The following is a 20048-nucleotide window of genomic DNA, read 5'->3' on the forward strand; positions in this document are numbered from 1 at the left end:
TTGGAAGAGAAGGTCTGTAATTGTGTTAATGAAACAAATTGACAGAGTTGTAATATTCTCCAAAACTTTCCATTCTTAAAGTATACTGCAGTCTCCCCGTTGTGGAGAGATTCTCTCAATCTATCCTCAAATATTTCCATTGTTACCTCCAGGATTTATAACTATTCATGCCACATATAGTAACTAATATTACAATTACACTAGTGGTAGTGAAAATGCCCCTGTAGCCTTCACGAGGCAACCTGCCTAAGCGCTTATTCAGAAAAGGTTGTTATGCTTGGAAGGGAACAAGTTGGTTAATTAAACAAGTGACATGCCATGCTTTCTACCGCAGCACTCAACGGTGTTTTCCCCCTTCTTGGGAAAACAAGATAGAAGAGGATCTTCCAAAAGCTACAATTCTACTCTTTCAGGAAAATGAAAACTTTCAACATGTTTAAGTGCTAAACAAGCTTACCCTTCTTTCTAATTTACTGAGGTCTCGATTCATAAACACACACTCAAACATGCCTTTGCTTGGATTTGACACACAAAAGGGTTGCCTTTTCAGAAGGGTCAGCACAATGTCATAGTTACCCTGCTAGACCTTAAAAGGGTGGGCGAGCGTGAATGAGTCCAGTTGTTCTGAAGTTCCTTGAAATGAAACTGATATGTTGAACTAGATCATCACTTCTCAGCGCTTTAGGTTTCAGGTTTCAAGAACGAATGGTGGAAGGATCGGCAAACAGAAACAGAAGGTATCTTCCAGGGGTACTTTGGTTCACTGCTGTATCCCCAGATTCTAGTCTAGAGTACTGAATAAATACACTTGCGAAGTGAAACCCTGGATTTGAATCTTCATTCTGCCCCTTCCTAGCTGTGCGACTTTGTATTAATTACCTACATCACCTTGAAGTGTTGTTGGATGATGAAAAAAGCATGTATTCCATAAAGCCCTATATATTGGATGCTTATTACTTTCAGCCTATAGAGGCCAAAGGAAATGAAATTGAAACCAGATGCTGAAATGATAGGTACCACTATCATTTCAAAAGGAGACCACTCTGTAGAAGGAAGGCATTTTGCCTTAAGGCTTTCTGAGAGGGCCTAGACTCTTCATGAAAGAACCCAACTTTGAGAGTCATCCGAAAGCTGTCATTTACGTGGTGTTGCTCCAACCTGAGTATTTTCAAAGATGAACAAATGAGGCCAATTTTGTATATTTACATCTGAGGATATGAAAATGAAATAATAAACAAAAAAGGTGCAAGCTTTTCAAAACCATTTTGTCCTAGCTTGTTCTGATGAGTGCAAACATAAAGCCATAAAATATATAAAGGTCGTTCTTACCTTTCTTAGCCACAGATTCTTTGAGAATCTTATGAATGCTAGAGAACTTCATCCCAGGAAAGCAAGTGTGCACACGTGCACACATGTGCGCGCACACACACAGCACATGGCACTCGCACATACATGTCAACACACACACACACACACACATTTTTAGGCAACAGAGTATTCCCAACTCCTCCCAGTTTATCTATAAATCAAGAAGTTAGGAATTACTAAACTTAATAAGTGTTCAGGTTTACATGGAGATAGATGTAGAATATACATATATATTTTTTACATCTATCACATATATGCAAATATTTAAAGACTATTTCAATAATTCTTAAATCTTGTATGGTACGCAAGTCCCTCCTCACTCCAATATATGAAATCGCCAGTGACCAAATTCTAGGAAACGGGTAAGCTCACATTCTGACCCAACAGATGTTCCTACCGTGTTCTGCAAACCCCTATTTATCTGAAGTACTTTCACAACTTCCATGTGTATCTAGCAAGGTAGAATTAATAATGACACCTTGGCTCTGTGGGTATTGTAGACAGTTTCTAGTGGAGCCTGGGTCTTGGAGACTAAGGTGATCAGCCAAGGAATTCACTCATCTCTTAATCTAACAGCATAAACTTTAGCAATGTTCTTTTCACCATCGCTAGGTCCCATTCTCAGCCAGGGTCTGCCTGTCCCAGGAGACACAGTATTCCATCAAAGGCAGAAACGACACACCTTTGTAGTGGCTACCCTGATCTTCGAGATGAGTGATTTTTACCACGAGTGTATTTTACAGTTCAGCTAATAGCTTCATAGAGATTACATAAGCATTTTAATATTAATTAACAATAGAGAAGACACAGCTCACACTTCAAATTGAGAAGAACACTTGACAGTAACACTTGCTACTGTATTTGCTAGCCTATGAATTTTACTATTCTAATTGAGCTTTAGGAAAGAAAAAGGAACCAGGAAAAGAGATGTACGCCTAAAAAACCTTTGAATTTCGGGACTTAAACCAAGTTACGATATGTTTAGGGGTGCCTGGCTGGCTCAGTTAGAAGAGCATGCAACTCTTGATCTTAGGGTTGTGAGTTTGAGCCCTACATTGGGCATAGACGTTACTTAAAAATGAAATGGGGGGGAGAAGGTTATGGTATGTTTTCTCTAAAGTGCCCAGGGTAATGATAAAAAATAGAGATTCATATGCAAATTTCTCCATTCAGTAAAAACCATAAATTTCAATAAGCCTAGGACAACCAAGAGCTTCTTTTTTTGTCCTTCAGCAACCTGACATTTCATCCCTCCTAGCAATTTTCAGCTGGGCAATTACTTTAGTTTTTTACTGTGTTTATTTCTGAATTTAGGGGTGGAGGGCACCCACAAATGGCCAAATTCTCTTTCCAATTGCAAAGGTACTGGCATTTTATCAACATAGTCCACATTTCAATTTTGTTTTCTATGCCATAACTGAAAAACGGATGATTTCTCTTTCCCTTTTTCCTCTGATCTCTGGTTTCACATCTATTCCCTGAAATTTTATATCTCTACGGTTTTGAGAAGAGTTGTGGGGTCTTAATTCTGCAGGTTCTCAAACTGTTCTCCCTTAAGTCTGGTATCATGTTGCCTTCACCTGCCTTCTCCCTCCCTTCCCTCCTTCCTTCCTTCTGGCGACAATGTTAAGGCTCATGGTTGTGATACCATTGAATGTGGCTTATGTGGAAACTGCCTCGGGAAATCTCAGGGACCTTCTGCAGGGCCACAGTGGGAGATGGAGCCTTCTAGACAAAGACGCTGAAGAGAGGGAACTCGGCCTGATTGGGCTGCAGCAGATCGATCAGAAAGCACACCGTCCCGGAGAAGCCTTCATACAAGCTGTATATACTTTCAAGGACCCGAGAGCCGGCTTTGAATTCCTCCGTAAATAAAAACTCAGCAAACCTAAGAGAAGAAGAAGAACGTAAGAACAGTTTTAACACGAGTGTTGCCATATTATTGGCCTTCAGTTACTTCTTCCTCCTCTCTGCTAAGTTGAAGTTCTAGCACCATTATCTTTGCAGAACTGTTATATAATTGTGTATGTTTCACAACAAATTGTGTTGACAAGCAAATTCAACACTGTCAGAGTTTGCAAAGCAAATCAGTTCGGTATTTTCTGTGGATTTCTTTCCTTCTGTCATCCAATAATTAAAAGTAAAAGAGACAGATAAATAACCATATTTTTATTTATCTTGAATAGAAGCAAGCTGACGTATGACTGTTCCTTTAAAAGAGTAAATATGCTGTGTTTCTGCAGGCATATCATTTCTGAGCTAGGTTTCATTTATATGTGACAGAGAGCAGAGACTGAAAATAAATGGGCAAGATTTTATACAATCTGTGCTTTGGGCAAACAAAGGAATAAGATGAATGGGAAAAGGCAAGCAACATTTTATAATCACGACATCAAATAGCAAACTCAGCTACAAGATATATTATTTTTAGGACATCTGCCTTAAAAATAAATCACTAGCCTCTAGATTCTCAATGAAAGATCCTTTTTCTTCTACCTGTATTTGCCGCAAATCCTATTCAAATTATTGATAATGAGTAACATTTGTAGTAGTTTAAAGCTTTGAAAGTGCTGTGACCTGTGTTCTCTCTCTTCAGAGACCTGCTCTATTGGATTCTGCCAATGACACAATCACCAGTTCAGAGGAACTCACAGGTTGGTAAGGCCTGAGAGCTGATACTGCCATAAATTTAGATTATTGCTACTGTGTGCGGGGGGTGGGGGGAGGGTCCTACTAAGAGTAATTACTTATTTGATCTTTTTAGGGCTCTTGGAATTACCAACAGCAGCTTAAAATAAGTCAGCAGGAAACATGCTGCAATTCTGTTTGGTACAATTTTTCTATCAACTGTTTTCCTGAATATGCGGCAATTTTTAAATGGAGTTCAAAATTTTAGACAGTAGAATGATGATGCCTTTTAAGAGTTAATTCAAAATTTATAATTATGCAATGAAACTTCAAAGTATAGCTTCAAGGAGTCGTCACCTTTACAGTGCCACAGATCATTTTGCAGTCTGGACTCCTCCCAGAAAAAAAGTCCTCAAATGCAGAAAATAAAATACACAGGATTCCCAAGGAAATTAATTATATCAACGCACAGTTAGCAAAAGTTTTAAAACCAAATTTGTGAAATAATAACATATGGATTCTTTATTAACACATTAAAGAACAAGATCTAGTAGTGGGTCTAATAACTGCTGACATTTCTAAGTAGTTATCAGAGTCAAATATATTTCATAATATCTGCAAAAAGAGCAAAACGATGTGAGAATATCTATGCCTTCTACTGGTGAGAGTCACGGCTCCTGCTAATTCTCCTGTGGCTTATTACCTACGTTCAGAATTGAACGTAACGCTCCATTTCAGTTTGAGATGTAATAGTTTCTCAAGTAAATTCAGGAACCCTAGGTTAAGAAGCCCTGGTAGAGCAGAAAGAGGAAGGGCTTTGGAGTTGAGATCCTCAACTCTGATAATTTCATGTTATATGACCTTTGGCAAATTTCTTAATCTGACTTTAAAATGGTGAAGTTGCAGAGTTGTGTAAGATTACCTGTAAAGATTAAAGATACCATATATTAGGCTCTGAGCATATGGCAAGCATTTGATATATGGTAAATATCATTTTTCACATAAACATAGTAGAATGTTTATAAAACAGAGACTACCATTCCTCCAAACTTGAAAAGAAACCCATAGTTAATTTTGCTCTTTCTCCTCCTGACATCCCCACAAGCTTTGATTTATTTAGCACATTACTGAAATCACAGTCTGTAAATATTTAGTATCCTACATTTTAGTTTAAATATGATGAACATTTTTTGTGCTTTTCAAAATAATTTCTAAATGATATATAGCATTTTATAAGAGTACCAGCAATGTATGAGAGTAGCAGTTTCACTGTGTTCTGACTGGTATAGTGTGTTATCACATTCAAGTGAAAATGACTAATTGAATTTGAATTAAAAATAAATAAATAAATAAATAAATAAATAAATAAAGTGAAAATGATCACTCCCCAAATCTACCCAGTGATGCAAAATTCAAGCTAACAAATTCGTTTTTCTAAAAAATTCTGTCAAAATAGAAATCAGAATGGTAATTCTAGAACTAAAAAGAATTACAGACACTGAGAATGTAACATATCAAAACCTATTGATTATGACAAGAATTGAACTCTGGAAAACTCATTCATCTGAGAATTTTATTACTGTTATTATCAGAAAGATGTAAGGTATTCTAATGAAACATTTTTTTAACTGTAGAAAATAACAAAAGAAAGGAACACTAGAAAATCAAAATAAAGGCAGAAAGTTTCTGTAAATTAAAAAGCAAAAGAACCACAAAAAAGAATCAGTAACCAAAACCAAAAACCAGTTCCTTGAGAGGCTGAATGACATAGATGAAATGCTGATGTCTGACCAAAAAGGAAAAGCGTGAGGAATGCAAAAAGGCATATAATCACAGACATGGGAGATTTAAAATATCATGGAACTACACTGTTAAAACTTTAATCAAACATTTGAAAATCCATATGAATTAAATGATTTATAGAAATATATTCACTACCAAAACTAATTCAAGAAGAGGTAGAGGGGCGCCTGGGTGGCGCATACATTAAGCGTCTGCCTTCGGCTCAGGGCGTGATCCCGGCGTTCTGGGATCGAGCCCCACATCAGGCTCCTCCGCTAGGAGCCTGCTTCTTCCTCTCCCGCTCCCCCTGCTGTGTACCCTCTCTCGCTGGCTGTCTTTCACTCTGCTAATAAAAAAAATCTTTAAAAAAAAAGAAGAAGAAGAGGTAGAAACCCTGAATAGTTAAATAATGATGGAAGAAACCGAAACCATTATCAACTATTTTTCTTCAACTATAAATTTCAACTGGTGACCAAGTAATGTTTGTTATAGGAAGGTACATACTGTCTGACATTACTGTTTTAGGAACTGCCAAAATGAGGGAAGTTTCCCCAATTTAGGCCATAGAATATTTAACTTTGAATTATAATGAAGTGGAAATTTCAGTACACTAAAGCAATTAAATGCAATGCCCCCCAAATATTCAGATATGACCTGCACACTTTCAGGCTCTACCTGGAAGTGAGAAATGGAACCTGTCTGAAGGGCCCTGGACCCCAGAACCTCATAACTAAGACTCTGTAAGCTACGACTGGTCTGCCAGAAAGATAGAGGCCCTTTTCACTGGGCTTTCTAGCGCCTGACAACCTCTGATGAAACCGATCCCAAAGGTGATATCGTATTAGTCTAGACAGGATCCAAAAGGACTTTCTTTTTCTACATTTGGGAGATAAAGGGTCAGGCTGCAACCAAAGAGATTAGGGAGCTGGGAATCAAAATATGTTAATGGAATTCTGGAACAAGGAAGCTCCAAATGGAGGACTGACATATGTTAGTATTTTTCCTTCAGTGACTACCGGCAAATGTCATAAAAGGTATTTTATATGTGTGTTTTTTTTTTTTTACATTGACTACTAGCTAAGTTGGCTTGGGAAGACCTTTCTGAGAAAATGACTTTAGGGTGAAGATCTGGATGAAGTCAGGGGCCTGGGAGATATATGTAGAAAGTGAGCATTACAGGTGGCGGGAACCAAAACTTCAAAGACTGTGAGGTAGGTTGCCCCGGCACCTTAAAAGAACCCAAAGGAAGCCACTGTGGTAGAAAGAGCTAGGTGGAAAAGAGCAGACGATGCTCTCACAGAGGTAATGGGAGACAAGATCCTGTAGCGCCTTTTGTTCAGAAGACAGACTGGCTTTTACTCTGAGTCACACGGGAAGCCACTGGATTTGCCTGAACAGAGGAGTGTCATAATCTGACGTGATATACATTGTAAGAAGCAAATTTCAAAGGTCAGGGTGAAACACAGAAGCACTCCCAATAAAATCGTCATTACTATTGCTCATATTAATGACATTTTTGTGGAGAATCTGACCCATGCAATGGGGGAGAGGGGGAGAATACAAATGAGGAAGGAAGTAACAAAATTATAATTATTTGCAAATATGTCTGTCTATTTAGAAAACCCAATGGACTCTAATGAAAATCTAATAGAAACAGCAATGGAGTTCAGAAAGGTGGCCAGATATATCATTACACCCATCAAAACTAAGATGTTTATAAGATACAATGCAGATTTATACGAGAGAAGTGCATCTTAGATTGCTAAACTGCAGTAATATGCACATTTTAAAAAGCTTTCATAAATACCAGTATAAATGACCTGAAAATATAGTGCAGGAAAAGATTCTACTCACAAACCTGGAAATATAAAATACCTAGGAATAAAATTAAAAAGAAACATGCAGAACCTTCTTCATAAGATCAAAACCTTACCAAATGACATTTCTAAAAACTTAAATAAAGGGAAAACATACCAAGTTCCTGGATAGAAAAACAATATTCTAAAGATGTTAATTCTCACTAAAGTAACCTATAAATTTATTGAAATTCCAATCAAAATGACAGAATTTTTTTAATCTGAAAATTGATTCTAAAATACAATTGGAAGAATAAATGAGAGAAAATGAATAATAAAATATGACAAGTCAAGAAACAAACATTTATATAAATTGTTTATGATAAATTTGACATTTCAAATCATTGGAGTAATTGATCAATAGCTATTACTGGAATGTTTTGTTTTTTCATTAAAAAACACAAAGATACCCAGATAACAGCATTAAAAAAAAGTAAGTTCTAGATTAGTCAGAGATTTGAAAGTTAAGATAACTTTTAAATGGGTGGGAGAAATGGGTGAAAGAGGTATAAAGATTATTTTTTATAAGTTAAAATCACAAAGGCACTAAAAGTCAATGCAAATTGATATTTTTGTAATCTTGGAGCGGGAAAGGTCTCATAACACAAAATCCAGAAATCTTGAAAGTTTAGCAAGAAAAGTACTTAAAATTTTGGTCTGGCAAAAGACCATAAGCTAAGTTGAAAGAGAAATGGCAAAGTAGGAAAATATTTACAGCATATATTGTAACAAGGAGTTACAATCCTCAAGATAAGTATCACAATAGGATAAAAATGGGCAAAAGATAAAGACCAGGCTAGAAATACCCATTGGTCTAATGACTTCAATTCTAAAATTTCTGTGACAAGAAATGCTTGCACAAGTGCATAGAAATGTATGTACTGGATATCTGGGACAATTTTGCTTGTTATTTGTAAAGATCACATAGGTACCAAGTGTCCATTACTTATAGATCGGTGAAATTAATCATGGTACATCTATAAACTGAAATGAAGGATGTCCCTTAAAAATTGTTCATTTAAAATTATAAGCTGTAAATGGCATGTACAGTACTATTATATATACATACTAGTAGGATCTTATTAATATATGTATACATAGTTATATCTACATAAATATATGAACATGCATTTATGCACAGAGAAATGTCTAGAGTGATAGAACTCCAATTTTTAGTAATAATAACAGTGAACACTTACATTGCAGTTATTATGTGTCAGACACTGTTCTAAATGATAAATGAGGACATTATGCCAAGTGAAATAAGCCAGTTACAAAAAAACAAGTACAGCATGGTAACGCTTATATGAGGTATCTACGATAGCCAAACTCGTAGAAGCCAAGAATAGAATGGTGGTAGCCAGGTACTGGGGACAGAAGGGAAAGTGGAAAGTTGTTGCTCAATGGGTATAAAGTTTCAGCTATGCAAGGTGAATGAGTTCTAGAATCTGCTGTACAGCACTGCCTACAGCTAACACTTAAAAGTATGTTAAGAGGGGGACGCCTGGGTGGCGCAGTCAGTTAAGCATTTGACTCTTGGTTTCGGCTCAGGTCATGATCTCCGGGTTGTGGGATCGAGCCCCACATGGAGCTCCACCCTCAGTGTGGAGTGTGCTTGAGATTCTTTCTCCCTCTCCCTCTGCCCCTCCTGCTCGGGCTCGCGCTCTCTCTCTCAAATAAATAAATAAATCTTTAAAGAAAATATGTTAAGAGGACAGATGTCATGTGAAATGTTCTTACCACAGTAAAAAACAATCTCAAATATACATACCCTTTGGCCTAGCAATTGCACTTTTATCTTTCAGACATACCCATACATGTGCAAAATGATATGTTACAAGGTTATCCATGATAACATTATTCATAATGCAAAATACTGGAAATAACGCCCATAACCCTCTACACGGGACCTAGTAACTAAACTCTGGTTCATTCATACAATGCAACAATAAAAATGAAGAGTTGCTTATGTACTGATTTGGGGTGACTGCTAAGATAGCAAGGTGCTACCACTTGTATAAAAAAAAGAGGGACGAAACTTTATATATACAGTACACGTATTCGCTTGTATATATACAATATACACACAGAATATCTCTGAGAAGATAATTAAGAAACTGGTAACCCTGTCACCTGGAAAGAGAAGCAAATTGCTAGAGTGCACAGTTGATGTATCTCTTTTTTCACTTTTCAGGCCATGAGACTCTCTTACCTATTCAGAACATAAATTTGATTAATGTTTAGAAAAAAAATAAAAATAACATGCAAAGCTGAGCTGACCTCTGGGCTCGGTAGATGTATTTAGAGTTTCCAGTGAGGCGGTACAGCAGCAGGAAGACGTAAGCACTGCCAGCTACACCGTGGCAAATCCCCGGCCCCTTCTTCAGCAGGCCCTTCTGCCACGTAAGTTCCCCACACCGGATACACGTGTCCAGGTACTGTGGTTTTTTGGAAACCAGATAAGCTTTGGCAAACAGATAGGCAATTCCTGTGAAAACATCAAAGACATCAGAGGTGACTTTGGGGCTTTATGCTATGGAGCAGAACGTCTCCAACTGTAAAAGGCTCACACCCGTTCTAATCTGGTAGGTCTGGGGTGAGGCCTGAGATTCTGCGTTTCTACCGAGTGCCCTTCCGGGAACCACATTTTGAGTAGCAGTGCTATAGAATCTTCTAGTCTTGTTTTACCTGTGAGATTTAGTTGTTTGAATTGTATCGTGGTATTGGCCCCTGGAGAAAGAGCAACAAGTACAAGGAGTGATACAATCCATAATTTACAAATGGGTTAATATTTAATGATGCATAGTCTGGTAAGCATTATGCATATCTGGCTATTTGAAATGGCTAAGTGTTCATACAGTCTGCTCATTCCCCCACAGAGGTTCGGAATTTGTAATGTTAAAGTGCTTATAACTATACACCTTTCCTTAAGGCAAAACTGGGAGTCCTTCCAGAAACAACAATGATCCCAAACGACCTGGCCAAGATTTCTACCCCAGCTGTGAAGCGAGTCCTTCCCTACTCGATTGTTCCAAAGGAAGACATTTGCCTTCAAAACTCCTCAACAGAGGCAATCTTAATTACACAGGAGGGAACAGAAACAAGAGAAGCGACAGCTATTAATAGAAACGATTTCCCCCAAGTTCCAGGTACTCGTATTGGGAGAGGAGATTAGGAACACAAGATCCCTCTCTCTCCTGCATGGCCTCTAAGTCTCTCCTACAGAAGTGGGAAGACTGCAATTTAGCAGGTATCGCAACTAGCTCATCCATCAGGGTTATCTCTGCCTTTCACTGTTTTTTGACCAGCCTATTTTACAACTCTGTGGAGACAGAAATTACCTTGTAGACAACTGATAGTAATGTAAATACTTCCTATTCCTAGAAAATCACATTCTGTCTGGGAGAGCTTGTTTTGACTTCCCTTGGCCTTTGTGGAAGCAGCCAGTTTTGCATCTGTTAAGCAAATTCATGTCAGCACTCCTAATGGCCCATAAATATGTCTGCTCCTGGAATTTTCCTTTGAAACCAGCTATAACACCTTTCCCGTTCCCTCATTAATTAATGAGCTAAATAAAATTGGTTGACCTGTGTTTATTTTATATTTGTATAAGTCATGATTTTATTCTCTTTCAGAATTTATCATCTAACACTTCCTATAATTAATCCATAAAAACAGGCTCTCCTCAGCCAAGGCTTTCCAGTCAACCACTGACAATGGTCAGCTATAGCCTATTGTCCCTCTTCAGTTCTAGGAACAAAGTGTCTTCCACAAGCTAAAAGAAGATTTTAAAAGAACTGAACTTATTTAATTACACATTTATTCATTCACTGTATCCACTCATTTGTAAGCGATCATTGGATTACTATATACATAGTCTTAGGCAGGGCTTGCTTCATGGGCATGTGACCTATACAGTCTCCAAGGGTCTCCAGAAGGACCTCATGCTGGGTTTAATACTCTGCTGTTACCATTTTGAAATTAGTAATACATTCTTTAAAGAAGGCTGCATTTTCACTTTGTACTGGGCCCCCCCAAATTATGTAGCCAGTCCTGGCCTTGGGTCATATGAAATAAATGCTTCCTGACCTTCAGGAAGGTACTGTGTAGAAAGGGAGAGAAAAATTTGTACATGTGACTGATACCTCATAGGACATGGAGTTCCTGATGCTGTTGGAGCATAGAATGAATGATGCTGTCAATAACACTACAGGGACCAAAAAAGGGGAAGTTCCCTGAGGGAGACAGTTGGGTGAGGCCTAGGATAGAAGTAGGGCTTTCTTCAGGACGTTGCAGGATGCATAGGAATCTCTAGGCCCAACATGAGTTAGAGAGAGCGTTCCAGGCCTCAGGATCGACAAGGGCAAAGATTTGGAGCCAGGGCAAACAACCCACATGAAGACCAGTGGTGCAGTGTTCTAACCAAGGTAGATGGGGTTCACATGATGGGTGGTTTTACAAGTCCAGTGAGGCAGCATGGACTCCATTCTGTGGGCAATAGGGAACCAGTGGGAGGGAGTTTGTTGTGGATTGGTTTGTTTTTTATTTTTAATGATGCAGTATTAGTATTATAGACAAATTATAGACAAAATGTCCCACAGTGGTGTCAAGAGAGACCTAAAGAAGCACAATGGGGTAGCCATGAGCTGATCATGTTGGCAGAAAGATGGCAAAGAGGCTAATAAAAGGCTCAAAGGATTCGGTGGTCGTTCAGATATTAACTGAGCACCTACTATATACCAGGCACAGTAGGAGGTGCTAAGATTTTAAAAAGCCCCTCCCTTCATGGTGTTTACCACTTAACTGGAGGCATTCATTAGGTTACGTGGAACACACAGGAAGGCTCCTAACCCACACCTAGAGGCAGGAAAGGCCCACTGAGGGGAGTGACCCCATCCAGCCTGACTACCAAACATGAGGAAGAATTAGCCAGGTGAACTGGAAGCCCTTGGTGCTCTGCTGGACTGCCTTTACCCTACCTGCAGGTGCCCCATTTCCCAGGTGCTATGAGTTGACTGCTAATAAAGCTCACAGCTGTCCTCTTCTTGGGAGATGTGCACTCAGCCAAATGAGAGGCTATGCTATATGCCCACCTCCCCAGGAAATTTCAGCCAATGACGGCTGACACACGGAGACCAAAGGTCAGCTCCCCTGCCTCAGGATGGACCAACCCTGTAGTGTAATCTGGGCCTCTTAGCATCCACTCAGAAGCCAGGTGAAGCAAGTCTCCAGTTGAGTCACAAAAAACCCTCAGTGACTTAGCTCCTATTCTGTTCTGCCAACGTCTCATTCGTTACCTACTTGAAGCTTTTCAGTCAAACCAAAGCACCCACAGTTCCCCTTCCTTCACTATGTGGTTCCAAGCCTCTGACTGATTTTTCTTGGAATAATCTTCCCAACTATCTTGCCCTGGCCAACTCACCTCAGGCATCACTGCCTCCAGGAATCCCTCTTCTGAGTTCCCATCATTCCCTATACAAACCTGAGCACTTACACAATCTCATATTAAAATTATGTTTATATGTCTGCCTCCCCTAGAATGGGGCAAACTACCCACGGGCAGGATCTCTATCTTGTTCATTTTTGCTCCCCTAGTCTATATGGCATGGTGTTTGACGTGGCAAGGGCTCCACAAACATCTGCTGATGTTATAATGTCTCATTTCTCACCCCAGCACAGGCCGATACCGAAGCAGAGACAAGATGTGGAAGCAAGAAGAGTTCATATGGTCCAATTGCTGTGCCAGGCCATTAGCCCAAGGCAGCTTAATAGCTACTGATACTATTCCGGCCAGAGACAAAGGACCTCTTCCTGCAGCCTGAATCACAGAACGAATGGTACATGGAAGGGACCTTGAAAGACTTCTAAACCTGTTGTCTTCTAACCTGACCTCCTGAAATCCACAATAAGGCTGCTTAATCTAAAAGGAAGGAATGTTCGGTTTCTTTGCTTTTGATAGGAACTGTGTCATTCTGTCACCGGAACACTGATTATTGTCCACTGATAAGAAACCTAAGTCAGCAATGATATACGTGTTTGCCAAACACTGGGAAAAGAAATTATTACTTAAGGGAGAGGGGAGTTAAGATGGCGGAGGAGTAGGGGACCCCTTTCTCAGCCGGTCCCCTGAGTCGAGTTGGATAGGTACCAGACCAGCCTAAACAACCACGGAACCAGCCTGAGACGCAGGAAGATACATCTGGATCTCTACAAATGAACATCTCCAGCGCTGAGTATTGAGGTACGAAGCGGGGAGCCATGAAACCGCGCACAGATATCGGAAGATAAACGGAAGGGGGAGGGAGCCGCCGCGTTCGGGTGCCGGGAAGCGGTAGCCACTTGCACGGGGGAGCGGGCGGACTCGCGGACTGAGACCGTGAGCTGGGAACACACGTGCGACCAGTCTGAAAACCGGAGCGCCGGTGCGCTCACTGGATCCAGACTGAGACCGGGAGCTCCGGGAGCGCGCGGGGGCGGCTGGCGGCGTTAGAAACACAAAGGACAGAGACGCACGACCCTGGAAGTGAGGGCTGGGACACCGGGTGTGGGGTGCACATCCCTGGACGCTGCAGGGTTGAGCAGCACCAACAGAAACAGAGTTAGAGTGGCCAGAACATCAGTGGAGAACGGGCCGCGATCCCTCTGTTCTGAGACAGAGGCTGGGATTCGGCCACTGCTGCTCTGACTCTCAGAAGAGCCACAGCAAACCGCCAGGGAAAGCCGCCAGAGAACAAAAGCCTGGAAATACCGGCTCACAGGGTACTCATCCCCATCCCCCCCTTGCAGGGGACACGGAGACTCTACCCAAACAGGGTTGCCTGAGTATTGGAGCGGCAGGCCCCTCCCCCAGAAGGCAGGCTGAAAAATCAAGAAGCCCACATCCCTAAGATCCCTATAAACCATGGGCGCACAGCCTGGGTCCCGGTCAATAATTTGGTCTCTGGACAGCCCCGCAACCTCTCCTCATCAGAATGACGAGAAGGAGAAATGCCCCCCAGCAAAGAAAAGATAGTGAGTCTGTGGCCTCTGCCACAGAACTAATGGATATGGATATAACCAAATTATCAGAAATGGAATTCAGAGTAATAATGGTCAAGATGATGTGTAGACTTGAAAAAAGTATTAATGAAAATGTTAATGAGAATATAGAATCTCTAAGGGCGGAAATGAGAGCGAATCTGGCAGAAATTAAAAATGCTATCAGTCAAATGCAGTCAAAACTAGAGGCTCTGACAGCCAGCGTGAATGAGGCAGAAGAACGTATCAGCGAATTAGAGGATGGGTTAGTAGAAGAGAAAACTAAAATAGAATCTGGGCTAAAAAAAATCCATTCCCAAGAATGTAGATTACGGGAGATTACTGACTCAATGAAACGTTCCAATGTCAGAATCATCGGCATCCCTGAGGGGGTGGAGAAAAACAGAGGTCTAGAAGAGATATTTGAACAAATTGTAGCTGAAAACTTCCCTAATCTAGCAAAGGAAACAAGCATTCGTGTCCAAGAGGCAGAGAGGACCCCTCCCAAATTCAACCATGACAAACCTACGCCACGTCACGTCATAGTGCCATTCGCAAATATTAGATCCAAGGATACAGTATTGAAAGCGGCCAGGGCAAAGAAATTTCTCACATACCAAGGCAAAAGTATCAGGATTACGTCAGACCTGTCTACACAGACCTGGAATGAGAGAAAGGGTTGGGGGGGCATTTTTAAAGCTCTTTCAGAAAAAAGCATGCAGCCAAGGATCCTTCATCCAGCAAGGCTGTCATTCAGAATTGATGGAGAGATAAGGACCTTCCAGAATCACCAGTCACTGACCAATTTCATAACCACGAAACCAACCCTACAGGAGATATTAAGAGGGGTTCTATAAAAGTAAAAAGGCCCCAAGAGTGATACGGAACAGAAAGTCACAATCTATGGAAACAAAGACTTTACAGGCAACATGGCATCATTAAAATCATCTCTCTCAATAATCAGTCTCAATGTAAATGGCCTAAATGCCCCCATAAAATGACACAGGGTTGAGATTGGATAAAAAGACATGACCCATCCATTTGCTGTCTACAAGAGACTCATTTTGAACCTAAAGATACATTCAGACTGAAAGTGAAGGGATGGAATACCATCTTCCACGCCAACGGACCTCAAAAGAAAGCTGGGGTAGCAATTCTTATATCAGACAGATTGGATTTTAAACTAAAGACTATACTTAGAGACACAGAAGGGCACTATATTATTCTTAAGGATGTATCCAACAAGTGGATATGACAATTATAAATATATATGCCTCCAAAAGGGGTGCAGCAAGATACACAAGCCAACTCTTAACCACATTAAAGAGACATACAGATAAAAATACGCTAATAGTAGGGGACCTCAACACTCCACTATCAGCAATAGACAGACCACCTAAGCAAGAAATCAGCAAAGAAACAAGAGCTTTGAATGCCATACTCGACGAGTTGGACCTCATAGATATATATAGAACACTACACCCCAGAACCAAAGAATACTCACTCTATTCTAATGCCCATGAAACATTCTCAAGAATAGACCATGTTCTGGGTCACAAAAACAGGTCTCAACCGATACCAAAAGACTGAAATTATTCCCTGCATATTCTCAGACCACAACGCTTTGAAATTGGAACTCAACCACAAGGAAAAATTTGGAAGAAACGCAAACACTTGGAGACTAAGAACTATCCTGCTCAGGAATGAATCGATAAACCAGGAAATCAAAAATCAATTTAAACAATTTATGGAGACCAACGAGAATGAAAACACAACGGTCCAAAACCTATGGGATACTGCAAAGGCAGTCCTAAAGGGAAAATACATAGTCATCCAAGCATCACTGAAAAGAACAGAAAAATCTAAAATGCAGTTTTTATATTCTCACCTCAAGAAGCTGGAACAGCAACAGAGCGACAGGCTTAATCCATGCACGAGGAAGCAGCTGACCAAGATTAGAGCAGAAATCAATGAAGTAGAAACCAGAAGTACAGTAGAGCAGATCAACAGAACTAGAAGCTGGTTCGTTGAAAGAATTAATAAATTGACAGACCACTGGCAAGACTTATCCAAAAGAATAGAGAAAGGACCCAAATTAATAAAATTATGAATGAAAAATTAGAGGTCACAACCAACACCAATGAAATTGGAAGGATTATTAGAAACTTTTATCAACAGCTTTATGCCAATAAATTAAGCAATATGGAAGAGATGGAGGCCTTCCTGGAAACCTATAAACTACCAAGACTGAAACAGGAAGAAATTGATTTTTTAAACAGGCCAATTAATTATGAAGAGATTGAAACAGTGATAAACAACCTTCCAAAAAATAAAACTCCAGGCCCGGATGGTTTTCCTGGGGGAATTCTACCAAACATTCAAAGAAGAAATAATACCTATTCTCCTAAAGCTATTTCAAAAAATAGAAACAGAAGGAAAGCTACCAAACTCATTCTATGAGGCCAATATTACCTTGATCCCCAAACAGGCAAAGACCCCCAACAAAAAGGAGAATTACAGACCGATTTCCCTAATGAATATGGATGCCAAAATCCTCAACAAGATCCTGGCTAATAGAATCCAACAGTACATTAAAAGGATTATCCTTCATGACCAAGTGGGATTCATCCCTGGGATGCAAGGGTGGTTCAAGATTCGCAAATCAATCGGTGTCATAGATTTTATCCAGAAAGAAAAATTCAAAAACCATATGATTCTCTCAATATATGCAGAAAAAGCATTTGACAAAATACAGCATCCTTTCCTGATTAAAACCCTTCAGAGTGTAGGGATAGAGGCTACCTTCCTCAATTTCATAAAAACCATCTATGAAAAGCCTACAGCAAATATCATTCTCAATGCGGAGAAGCTGGAAGCCTTTCCCTTAGGATCAAGAACACGACAAGGATGCCCACTCTCGCCACTATTATTCAACATAGTACTAGAAGTCCTTGCAACAGCAATCGGACAACAAAAAGGGATAAAAGGTATCCAAATCGGCAAAGAAGAAGTCAAAATGTCTCTCTTCGCAGATGACATGATACTCTATATGGAAAACCCAAAAGAATCCACTCCCAAACTATTAGAAGTTATAGAGCAATTCAGTAATGTGGCGGGATACAAAATCAATGCTCAGAAATCAGTTGCATTTCTATACACAAATAATGAGACTGAAGAAAGAGAAATTAGGGAATCCATCCCATTTACAATAGCACCAAAAACCATACGTTACCTTGGAATTAACTTAACCAGAGACGTAAAGGGTCTATATTCTAGAAACTATAAATCACTCTTGAAAGACTTTGAAGAAGACACAAAAAGATGGAAAAATATTCCATGCTCATGGATAAGAAGAATTAACATAGTTAAAATGTCCATGCTACCCAGAGCAATCTACACTTTCAATGCTATCCCGATCAAAATACCAAACATTTTTCAAAGAACTGGAACAAATAGTCCTTAAATTTGTATGGAACCAGAAAAGGCCCCGAATCTCCAAGGAACTGTTGAAAAGGAAAAACAAAGCTGGGGGCATCACAATGCTGGATTTCGAGCTGTACTACAAAGCTGTGATCACAAAGACAGCATGGTACTGGCACAAAAACAGACACATAGACCAATGGAACAGAATAGAGAACCCAGAAATGGACCCTCGGCATTTTGGGCAACTAATCTTTGATAAAGCAGGAAAAAACATCCGGTGGAAAAAAGACAGTCTCTTCAATAAATGGTGCTGGGAAAATTGGACAGCTACATGCAAAAGAATGAAACTTGACCACTCTCTCACACCATACACAAAGATAAACTCCAAATGGATGAAAGACCTCGATGTGAGACAGGAATCCATCAAAATCCTAGAGGAAAATATAGGCAGCAACCTCTACAACATCGGCCAAAGCAACCTTTTTCATGACACATCTCCAAAGGCAAGAGAAACAAAAGATAAAATGAACTTGTGGGACTTCATCAAGATAAAAATCTTCTGCACAGCCAAGGAAACAGTCAAAAAATCTAAGAGGCAGCCCACGGAATGGGAGAAGATATTTGCAAATGATGCTACAGATAAAAGACTGGTATCCAAGATCTACAAAGAACTTCTCAAACTCAATACGCGAGAAACAAATAAACAAATCATAAAATGGGCAGAATATATGAACAGACACTTTTCCAATGAGGACATACAAATGGCTAACAGACACATGAAAAAATGTTCAAAATCATTAGCCATCAGGGAAATTCAAATCAAAACCACACTAAGATACCACCTTACGCCAGTTAGGATGGCAAAAATTGACAAGGCAAGAAACAACAATTGCTGGAGAGGATATGGAGAAAGGGGATCCCTCCTACATTGCTGGTGGGAATGCAAGTTGGTATAGCCACTGTGGAAAACAGTGTGGAGGTCCCTTAAAAAGTTAAAAATTGAGCTACCCTATGACCCAGCCATTGCAATACTGGGTATTTACCCTAAAGATAGAGACGTAGTGAAGAGAAGGGCCATATGCACCCCAATGTTCATAGCAGCTCTATCCACAATAGCTAAATCGTGGAAGGAACTGAGATGCCCTTCAACAGATGACTGGATTAAGAAGTTGTGGTCCACATATACAATGGAATATTACTCAGCTATCAGAACGAGTTCTCAACATTTGCTGCAACATGGACGGCACTGGAGGAGATAATGCTAAGTGAAATAAGCCAAGCAGAGAAAGACAATTATCATATGATTTCTCTCCTCTATGGAACATAAGAACTAGGAAGATCGGTAGGGGAAGAAAGGGATAAAGAAAGGGGGGGTAATCAGAAGGGGGAATGAAGCATGGGAGACTATGGACTCTGAGAAACAAACTGAGGGCTTCAGAGGGGAGGGGGGTGGGGGAATGGGATAGACTGGTGATGGGTAGTAAGGAGGGCACGTATTGCATGGTACACTGAGTGTTATACGCAACTAATGAATCATTGAACTTTACATCAAAAACCAGGGGTGTACTGTATGGTGACTAACAGAATATAATAAAAAAACATTAGAAAAATAAAAAAATAAAAATAAATAAAATTTTAAAAAAAGAAATTATTACTTAAGAAATACAGTTTGAGAAGCTAAAGCTGTGAAAGCACGCAATCTAGCAGAGCCTCGTGATAGCTAGGCTCCGCACGCGGAGTTCGAACAGACTGGAGCGTCACCACACAGGTCAGTTCTTCGGTCTGTCACTTCACTAAGGCATGTATTGTACGGTGCACGACAAAGGGACCAATGACACTGGCCCTGGCCAAGCCCTCGTTCTCTATTCAAAGTCACATACCCAGGAGCCCTTGCGAAATGATTTTAAAAACTAGTCACACGTGTGTTTTACATAGAGGCAAGGAAACGCACCGTCAGTGTTAGCACAGTACTGA

The 20048-nt window shown here is 40.0% G+C and overlaps 1 protein-coding gene across 1 annotated transcript in view; it reads right to left on the reverse strand.

Annotated features, from left to right (window-relative positions):
* Positions 1-2128: 2128 nt before the first annotated feature.
* LANCL3 (LanC like family member 3) overlaps positions 2129-20048 on the reverse strand; it is a 98064-nt gene continuing 80144 nt past the window's right edge. Inside the window, exons 4-5 of the mRNA XM_045790468.2 lie at positions 9915-10122; positions 2129-3256 (exon numbers count right to left, since the gene is read on the reverse strand). Coding sequence (XP_045646424.1) covers positions 3097-3256; positions 9915-10122 — 368 coding nt within the window. The 3' untranslated portion in view covers positions 2129-3096. The remainder of the gene's footprint in view (positions 3257-9914; positions 10123-20048) is intronic.

Source organism: Ursus americanus, chromosome X (assembly GCF_024610735.1).
Source record: "Ursus americanus isolate L20-20 chromosome X, mUrsAme1.1.p, whole genome shotgun sequence".
Classification (NCBI taxonomy): domain Eukaryota; kingdom Metazoa; phylum Chordata; class Mammalia; order Carnivora; family Ursidae; genus Ursus; species Ursus americanus.